The sequence below is a fragment of the Pholis gunnellus genome (genome assembly GCF_910591455.1).
Source record: "Pholis gunnellus genome assembly, chromosome: 6".
In the NCBI taxonomy this organism is placed as follows: Eukaryota; Metazoa; Chordata; class Actinopteri; order Perciformes; family Pholidae; genus Pholis; species Pholis gunnellus.
The window spans coordinates 2,596,661-2,606,974 of record NC_136532.1 but is presented as its reverse complement, the minus strand read 5'-3'; the positions used below and the strand labels follow the sequence as shown (position 1 = coordinate 2,606,974).

General features: G+C 41.5%; 1 protein-coding gene across 1 annotated transcript; it reads right to left on the bottom strand.

Annotated features, from left to right (window-relative positions):
• Positions 1-382: 382 nt before the first annotated feature.
• lhx2b (LIM homeobox 2b) lies at positions 383-9,441 on the bottom strand (the record flags this gene model as incomplete). The annotated part of the gene is made up of 5 exons (XM_079160740.1): positions 383-673; positions 3,596-3,801; positions 6,582-6,952; positions 7,627-7,829; positions 9,259-9,441. The coding sequence occupies 5 exons, from the start codon at positions 9,439-9,441 to the stop codon at positions 383-385; spliced, it is 1,254 nt and encodes a 417-aa protein (XP_079016866.1).
• Between the last annotated feature and the right edge of the window lie 873 nt (positions 9,442-10,314).

The following is a 10,314-nucleotide window of genomic DNA, read 5'->3' as shown; positions in this document are numbered from 1 at the left end:
TACAATCCTTCTAACAGTGACTCTTGTACAACAACATAAATACTGTGCTGGAAAAATGAATGAATTAAAAATTAAGCAGTTTCTTTTTTCCCGCAGTCTCTTTCTGTAAACATTGAAAAATACAAATCAAGCCTCCTCAGTTCTCGACAAGACAACATCAAAAATAACGACAACTGTTCCGTCTGTAAGGCTCGGCCGCCTCACTATGCAAATAGTCTCTAATGGCATCAGAGCAAAATGAAATATTTTTTTTAATGTTTCCGTTACCTTCTCTTTTCTAATCGAAGGAGTCAACAATGCTCAGTTTTAGATCCAGTAGGGTGGAGCGGAAATGAGGGGGGGAGGGGTATCGGTGAGGCTCTGGTGAAGGCGGCTCCGTCCATCAGAAGAGGCTGGTCAGCGTGGTCTGTGTAGGGCTCCGGCACTCGTGGACGTCCATGCCGCCCGGCACCGAGGTGAGCACGGAGGTGACAGTGGGCATGGTGGGGTTGGTCAAGTCTGTCAGGGTGGTGGGGGTGCTGGAGGGGCTCATGGAAGCGTTGGAGATCTCCGAGACTGGGCCCGACGGCGTCCCGCCCTGCAGCGTGGAGCCGTCCGATGCCTTGTCCACCCCGGTGCTCTCCTGCCGCAGCAGGTTCCTCCTGAACTTGGCCCGTGCATTTTGGAACCAGACCTGCAGGAATAAAACAACAAAATCCATCCTGTCAATTATTTCTGATACCGTGTTAATCTTATAGTAGCTTTTAGCATTTAGCATTTAACAAAGCATGTAGCAGGGTTGTTAAAGGTTCAGGTCACCCACAGTGCACAAAAGATAGATTTTTGATTTACCTGTCGCCATGCAGTTTATGTTTTATTTGCCCAGGTTTTGAGATAAATATCTCCACCATTTGTTGAGCTCAAAGCAATGAAGCTTTCCAGTTCAAATATTCTGCAGTAGCATCTCTTTCACTGTTGCTCTAGATAACCCACAGGGGTGATTTCTTAGACACAGTACGTTCCAACGATAAGTGCAAAGTCTGTGGATTATCAAGAATGAAGAGGACACATTTCTGAAATTGGTGTTAATTTATATAAACGTAATTTTTCGGTGCTGTAAGTTCCACTCACCTCCATTGTATTGTAGACGTAAACGTGGACAGATAAATACGAGATCAATTAGGAAATGTTTTTGTCTCATATTGAACTGAGCCTTTAAACATGTATTTTTTAACAATACTTTGTTAACTGACCACACCTGTGCTTTTGCATATTTAAGTCCAGTCACTACAATCATTTAGACAAAGCTGCCAACCGTTTCTGTCGAGCATGCTGTTACAATTACTTCCTTCCACGCATTGATTTCAGTCCGTTCCCTTCCAGACCAAAGACTATGGAAACATTTGTCACAGTACACACACACACAACATTACGTCTGTGCTCAGTCCTCATGTACAACTGCATCAGCACATATCAATAATACAAGTGACACTCGTCAATGCAGACATGATGCTCACTCTTATGGATTAACCTACTGTACCTCAAGCATGTGTCGAGTCATCTAATTTAATATTTGATACTGTGGTAAAATGAATGGACAGCTGAGGCTGCCGGAGAGGTGGGAACAACACATTCTCACAGTCTCAGTCTCTGTGGTTTGAGGTAAAGATCATTTGTTTAAATGCTTCAATAAGACATAGCTCTACGTTTCCACAGATCACAGTTTTTTTCTGTACGATCTACATCGGTTCATTTTAACCTCTCATCAGGGAGGATTCTTTTCAGCAAAAAAAAGCATTAAGTACAGAACACTGTACATTAGCTGTCACACTCTATGTGGCACAAGCAAAGGTGGAAGTTAGGTAATGTAGTATAAAGAGCGACAGATTCCAGTCAGGGTGGCTGGGTGGCCCAAACAACACACAGGACTTTTACCCAGGAGACTGCTGCTTGTGGCTTGTAGAACTCCGTAACCCAAACAAACGCATAAACACTCATACGGGACATTTTTAGAGGCAGTGAGAAACTATCTATGAACCCCAGCAGACCCACATTATCTCCACCCCACCCCACCCCTACTCTTTCTATTTGCTATGGAAGGAATTATGTACATTATCCCTTACTTATTACAGCGCTACTTACTAAAGTAATCGATCATTTGACAAAAATTATTGATTACAAAATTATTTTGTTCCTTCTGTGAAAAAAAAAAATAATCCTCTCGCAGTTTCTGGAGATCAGAACTGTGTCCAAAGCAATTGCTCTACAGAAATGAACAGACCCTAGACTGCCATCACTGACCAATCAGAATCAACTATTCCACAAAGCCGTGTAAAATGAGTTCAGAGCACAGACCAGTGAGCATCTCCTCATGTCTGCTTTAAAGTTTAAAGGTTTAAAGTCTGTTTGCAGATGCTCACACTGGAGTCAATGAAAAAAGAACATTTAAAAACACAATGCCAGGGCTCTGTGTGTGTGCAAACGTTATAAAAGCCTTCGCTTTTTATGGCTAGTCATGGAGAAAAGACAGTAGTAGCCACAGACAAAAGTGTGTACTGGGATAAAAGCAGCTATGATTTCCGTCATAGAGTCAGAGTCTCATATTTGCAATGGCAATGAAATGAATGGTTTCTTCCTCATTTTGCTGAGGACCCTGTGAACCCTTTCAAGAGGGCCCTGAACCCCAATTTTAGAACAAGCAGCCTGCTCCTCATTGTCCCCTGAGGTTTATTTTCATTTTTGAATTACATTTTTTTTACACTTAATCTTTGCTCCCTTTTTCAATAATAAAAAGTAGTGTCTGAGATGTGGTGAGTCTGCACTGAGCTGAGTGTTTGAGCGTGTTAGCGCTGGAATCATGACGGAGCCATGGGAACTGGGCGCTTCAACCGGAATAACAGGCATGAAAACTCAAAAACGCATCAAAGCAAAACGACTGCTTTGTTTTCTGCAAGCGTTAATTAAAGCAGCGGGATGATTTTTTTTTTCTCTTCTCAGGAAAAAACTTGATTCAGAAACCTTTTTGTCTCATTTTTCTTCTTCTCAGTCCCCCAGATAATTTGCTGTCGTCTTTTGTGGAAATCAAACGCTCTGGTGTGCTTCGTCTTTCTTCGCGTGTACTACAGAGCTTTTTGATTTTCATCCCTCAATCCTCATCATAACATCACATCGTCCACTGAAATAGATTGCAATTTGTTTTGTTTTTCTGACTGTCTTTTCACTCCCATGTAATTTTGTATTCTAATTTCAACACACGTTGACTTTTAGCAGGGTTTTTCCCTTGAGGAAATGAAAATATCTACTGCTTCTCAATGCATCTTTTTCATTTTATTTCTTATTCTGTGATTTTGTTTTTATTTAATTAAGAAAAGAAGGTTAGAAAAGAAAGCAAAAAAATATGTTCAGCTTTTCTTCCAAGAATTTCACTGCAATGAAAAACAGCACTATCTTGAAATAAAGCATCTGACTTGGCTTCTGTCAGGAAAACCTCACTTCATATATTTTACACTTGGAAACAAGCTGACTTGTATTGGAAACAAGTCGAATTCCTGCACCCTTGTTTGCATTTGTCTCCTCCCCTGAGTAAAGGACACTGCGGTCTAGCTGTTGTGGTTACCTGTAAGACCCGCTTGGTGAGGCCCGTCTTCTGGGCAAGCTGCTTGAGGTCCTTGGCATCTGGGTTGTGGTTGATGGCGAAGTAGGACTTCATGGTCCTCAGTTGGTGGTGCTTGAAGGACGTGCGCATGCGCTTGGTCTTCTGACTGGAGCTGTACTGTGAGTCCCGGTCCATGGACTCCCCGTCGTTCTCGTTACAGCTCAGCGCTGCGAGCCAGCAGGGAACAGGAGAGAAGAGCTAGTTAGTCATTGTTTAGTCCTCTCTTTCCTTATGTTTCGGACCCCATTTTAAGGTCCAGAAATCTCATGACCCCAGTAATCAAAGAGTATTCAATCTTTAAGAGCACAGACGCAGCTCCAAATGCGTCACATAGAAATAATGTTCTTTATTTCAAACCTAGTGAGTATATTTATTAGTAATACATCTGGAAGAAACTATTCATCTCCCATGAAAATCAATAAATGTCAATATATATCAAGCGACCTCACATGCTTCTATGTGCATCAGCGAGATAGGTACAATGCAAATGTCTGTGCAATAGATTGTATGTGGAGGGAAGAAAAAAGAAAATGCTAAGGGTTCATTTTGTTCTTCCTTTTTTTGTTATTATTGTGCATATCACTATTTCCCATGTTAAAAATGTTATTTCAATCCAGATTCCCTTTCTTCATTTAAATCTATAAAATCAATGTGATCCAAGGAGACACTGACCTGACAGCTGTTTCCTCCAGCTACAGATCCTCCTCTCTGCACCTTGTCTGTCTGTCCCTGTCTGTTTGTCTGTCCATGTCTACATGTCTTTCTATGGAGGAGGTGCTAGCCTGGCTTCAGCAAACACACAAACACAAACACACACACACACATGTATGTGTCCCAGCCTGCAAATTTCTTGGCAATGTTCAAAGTGTTGCTGCATGCATAACAGTTCGTGTTCAATATCAGAACGCAAATGATGAATATGAAGTGAGTGAAAACCATCAGAATAACACTTCACTTAATTAGCCCATACACACCAGGCAGAACAAATGCTGCTTTCTGGCCAAAGCATATGCTGCAGCATTTGAACAAAAAGCAGCCTGTTTCCTGCTTGTGCCTCGTCCTCACACACAACGTCTTATTCTCAGTGTTTATACCATCTGAGAGCTGCAGGCTGCTTCAGGTTGCCACATTCTCATGTGAGCACTCAGGTGAAGCTTGGATGCTGTTTCTGGCTGCAAACAGAAGAGGGCGCACTGCCTCTTCACTCCCCTGATTCTGCTTCCTATAATTTACTTCAGTTACTTTACTAAATACACACAATGACCAAAAGCTGCAGTGGCTTCTTCAGAGTAAGAATCTCTTTCTCTGAAAGAAGGCTTCCTTTCTTCCTCGTGGCTTCATGATGAAATATTGTGTTCAGAAAGACAGTACTTTGCAAAGTCCATCACTAATAGGTGAAATCATTTCAGAGCAACCTCAATTGTATCATGAATTCCAAAAATAAAAAAGTGAATTAATTAAAATATCGAAAGTGATGCTGCCTCTTTCAAAGAACAATCACTTCATTCAGAAAACAAAAGGAAAGAAGCTATGTTGCATTGGAAACTAGTGGGAATATAATTATTTCAGCTGTTGCAGCTTATTGACTGAAAAAAAAGTTTTGAGAAATAGTTTGCGATCAAATTTCTTCTTATGTGAATAATTAGAAAGATGAATTAACGAAAGTAAAACAAACAATGTGAGATTCCCGTCAGCTAGTTCTGCCATAAGAAAGTTCTTGTATTTCTTGCTCCAGTGGATAAATCATCATGTCACATTAATCTGACCCAGCAATGCAAAAAGGTTCCATAGTGTGTGTGTGTGTGTGTGTGTGTGTGTGTGTGTGTGTGTGTGTGTGTGTGTGTGTGTGTGTGTGTGTGTGTGTGTGTGTCAATGTCTATTGCCAGAACATCAAAAAACTTGTATCAGAATACCAGATTGACGAAACTGAAACATGACTACAAACCAACAACAATGAAGTGATTATTTTTGGGTTCACCATTTAGAAAAGCCTTGACTCCATGTAGATTGTTAAGACTGCTACAGCTCATTGACCTCATGAAATCCTATGAAGCTGTTTGAAAAGTTCAATTTACAGGAAATGCTATATGGCCTGTATTTATGTTCTTGCTTTTTTTCTCATTTGACAGTTTTTATTTCCTCTCAGTTGGTCACTTGGTTTGGTCCTGCCTGGCCTCACTTGGCCTGCATGCTGTTCTCTTTGTTTATTACTGGCTATTACAGGCTTATTCATGCACACTGTCTGGCCTCACCGTGAACATGCTGCTGTTGTTTCTGACAGAAATGGTTAGCTCAATTGAAGCTATACAGACTATCATGATGGAAGATCCTATGCTGACATAACGCCAAATAACGCCAAGCACACACAAGTCTTGAATCAAAAGCATTGAAAACAACTAACATCCAACAAGAAGGTTATAGGAACTTTAAAGAAAAATGTAAGTAATGCAGTAGGGCTGCTATTTAGCACAATACAACACACACACACACACACACACACCATAGCGCGTTTAAAAACTAGGTCTGTCGTTATCGTGGTAAAGTTATGATAAAGTCATTATAAACTGCAAAGCCATATGATGAAGTTATGATAAAGTTATCTGAGAGAAGCGCACACACACACACTATGAGCCGTTATAGGACTGTTCAAAGGGTGTTTGATTAAGGAAAGCTGTCGCTCTTAATCAGTTTGTATTCACGCGGAGGCTGTTCAATAAAACGATGGAACAACATTTACTTTACAATATGGCTGCGGTGTTTTTTTATGTTTCTTTTTTCTATTCTACGTTTTCGACCCTGAATCATTGTTTTTGAGGTAAAATCAGCACCACAACACGATCAAACACGAAATATACATGAATGACGTGCATTTTGTCTGAACTTTCCGCATTTCTTAGACCTCAACACGCGTGTCAATAGGTTAACTACCCTCGTTATAAATCCTTACCTGCGTTATAAGCAGCCAGCTCGGCGCCCGGCCCAGGGCTTTTCCTCTTCCTGGGCCGGCCTTTCTGCACTGTGCCCACGCCGTTGAAGTAGGATAGTCCAAGCGTGTTGGCCGGGCCCAGGCCTTTGTGCGGGACAACGTCCGCGTGGTTAAAATGTGTCTGATATTCTCCCTGGATGAGAGTCTCAAAGTGCAGCCGACAGTACACCAAACTGTCCTTCATGCCAAAGTGGTCCCCGGTGGTGAGCATCTTGCTGCAGGAGGTGCACGTGAAGCAGTTGAGGTGGTAGACCAGGTCTCGGGCCCGCATCACCATCTCCGAGGCTGAGATCCCCAGGTGGCACCGAGCGCATCTCTGCACCGAAAATCTTCTGCGGACAACACAGAAACCTCATCAGCGGCTGGACGCGGAGCCCTGCAGGCGGCTGCTGGTGTGTTCAGTGTGGCAGGACTGCGTGATACTGAGATGTTACGCACTCAGAAACAGTGCTCTAAGAAACTTTTCTTACTAATGATGTGAATTCACATCAAACCTTAAAGTTGGACAGATAGTTTGCATCAATTTGGCGATATTGTCATTTAATGAAATTTGAATTTTACCCAGATATTGTTAGTTTAAATCCTATTTTTTTTTTCTTTCCGTTTGTTAACATGTGAGAGAAACACGTGGTTTATATCTGGATACAAAATTGTGCGTTATGGCACTAAATATCAGCTATCAGCTGTGCAAAAATATTGTACAACCCCATATTATCAGGAAAGAAGCTGTGAGAAAGACGTGATGTATAAATCGTGTTTTTTTTTTCTTAAATTAAACTGATTTTCAGAACCAAAAAAAATATATATTTTATTGACGTAATTTTGCATTGACATTGTTTATTTATTTAATTCCATCCCCGGTCATTTGTGGTGTAACTTTGACTTTAAAAACAGTATCTTCACCAGCCACGATAACAATCATTTCCGACACATATTTAGCTCTTTGAATCCTAAACACCGTGTGGTGGACGGAGCGTGGAGCTCCAGGCCCTGCTCGGCCTCCTACCTGTAGTAGTCCTCCTTGCAGTAGATGCTGCCATCCTTGCTGAAGCAGGTGAGCTCAGATTCCAGGTTGAGTTTGCACTCGCAGCACTTGAGGCAGCGCATGTGCCACTGTTTGTCCACTGCCAGCAGGTAGTAGCGGTCCGCGATCTTCCTGCCGCAACCCGCGCACAGAGCCACGCGCTCGCTGGTCATACACGGCATGGACTGCACGGAGAGAGGCACGAGGACACAGCGTCAGGGACACGATGTCGGAAGAAACACAAGTGCAACGATTCTGAATGACATGATAGCCTAACATGAAGACATGCTAACATGGCTTCATCCATAACAACATTAATAATAATAATAATAATAATAATAATATAGCATAAAGTCCTAGCAAGTAGAGGATCAGTGTATTCGCTATAGAATAATTACAGAGTAGGCCTATCATCAATTATAGCCTCACTAAAGAGGGCCATATCCACCACATGGGAGGATTTTAGAAATATTGTAAAGAGATATTGTTGAAGTTTAAAACTATTTTTGTCTCAACAACCTCAATAATACTAGATATCAATATTATAATGATATTAAAATGTAATCAGTAAGAAAAGGACAACGCAAACTCCCCTCCAAGACCACAGTGTAAGGAATAAATCATATAGTGTCATATTGCTGATATAGCAGCAGATTAAAAGAAAACAAGTAGACCTACTGAAGTCATTTAACATCTGAAGAACCATGTACACGCTGTGTATGTTCTTAGGAAATGTGTGCTATTGTATCAGTGTGCTGTGCTGTTAATTTCTCCTGAAAATAATAACTGTCATTTAAAGGTGCAATAACAAACACAGGTTTATGATAGGGGATTGCCATTTCATGTTATTTTGGAGAGGCCTGCAAAATAGACACACACAGGTGCACGTACACGCGCACGCGCTCCACGAATAATTTGCAACAGAAGATAGAAGCTGAATGGAAAATAACTATTTCTCCATCCCATCTTCTCTTGTTTCATATTCATTGCGGCGCATTTAACAATTAATGTTGAACTTTCTAATCGTTAGAATTATGCATTTTAATTGAATTGTTACAAGTGTAAAAAAAAAAAAATAGAATAATAATCTAACGCTACTTTTCATTTTTTCTTTTTATTATAAAAGAAACTTCCAAATAAGGTCTGTTAAAAAATATGTATATATATATATATATATATATCTTTGCTTTTGTGAGCCATAGAATATGCGCATGTTTATTATGTGGTTTGAACGCATCAAGAAGGCATAATTAAATAAACGAAGTGCTAAGTTTAAAAAATATTTTTTTTCTTTATGAATCATTGTGTAGCTTTCTCAGCTCTGGTTCCAGTTGGAGCTTCTCTGAGACTAAAAGAAGTTTAGATTAAACAGTTGCAGCGAAGAAATCACAATGTTCAGGCCTTGTGGAGGAAGTTTGAGAGCGGAGAGCAACTACAAAATAAGCTCGGGCATTTGTTGGCCCGTTTTTCAGCGTGAATTAAAAGTAAAAAGCGTTCAGAAGTGAATCACAGTGCTTGGAGCTGTAAGAGTGCAGCCACTGTCACTGTCACTGTTTCCAGGCTGCCATGCTGCCTGCGCTAACGAGCCGAGAGGGCCAAAGGAAAGTCTCCTACCGTCTCTGATTCCCCCATATCGATGGCCGAGCTGATGGCTGCTGACTCGCTCTTTCCTCTCCGGTCCATTTCTTCCACCACACCGTGCACGTCGCCTCCAGGGAGGCCATGGAAAAGCATCGTTGCCGCAGAGGGGAGGATATTATAACTGTTCTCTTCGGATCTGCAAGCCAAGATGTCCATCAGAGGCAAAAATCGGCGCAATAACGCCACTCAAAATTCTTGCTTTTTTAAAAGGTTTTCCTTTCTTGCCGTGACAAGTGAGAAATCCAGATTAGGGAGGAAAAAATATGAGGGAAAAATTGGACACGTGTTCTCCACACTACGTCTCATCTGCCAATGGAAACCGTCATCCGAATCTCTGCAGCTCTCATTATTAATAAGCTATGATTAATTCATAAATAAGCGCACAGACTTCGTTTCTCTGACTGGAATCGATTTTCTCCCAGGTGTGATGTTATTTCTTTTTCGCTATCAATTCTCTTTCTATATTTTCCTTTCTATTTACTATGAATAAACATACCAACTATGGAAGCGCTGCTGCATGGGTATCGCCGATGCCTCCTCCTCGCCGGGAGTAATATTTCAGGATTTCGTCAGATGCAAGGCATTGGCAAATGTCTTCCTTATTCTGCAGAACAATAAGTAACTCTGTACAACTGGCACTGCAAAAGCCGGCAGCAGGCTGCTAACGCATCACAGTCAGAAAGAACAAAAAAGATATGTCCCAAAAAGCTGACAGTCGTCCTCCCCTCCTCCAGGCTCAACAGTCCAGGTTGATGCTACAGCAGCTGATTTATATCGCTCAAACTACTTTTGCTATTCAGAGAAAAATAGAAAACACAGCCGCGCAGCCTTTGCTTTATAAAATCCCGCCGGGCGTCTGGGAGAAGCGCTTTTCCTGTACAGTAGTCTGTTTGGTGAATGTTTTGTCTTTTGCCAAGTAGGCTGTATACATGTGCGTAACAGCAGAAGAGGAGGAGTTGGCTTAACGTTGACTGATGATAGGCGAGTGTTTGCTGGCCCCCCAAAACCTCCTTCTCAAGTCCCGGTTGG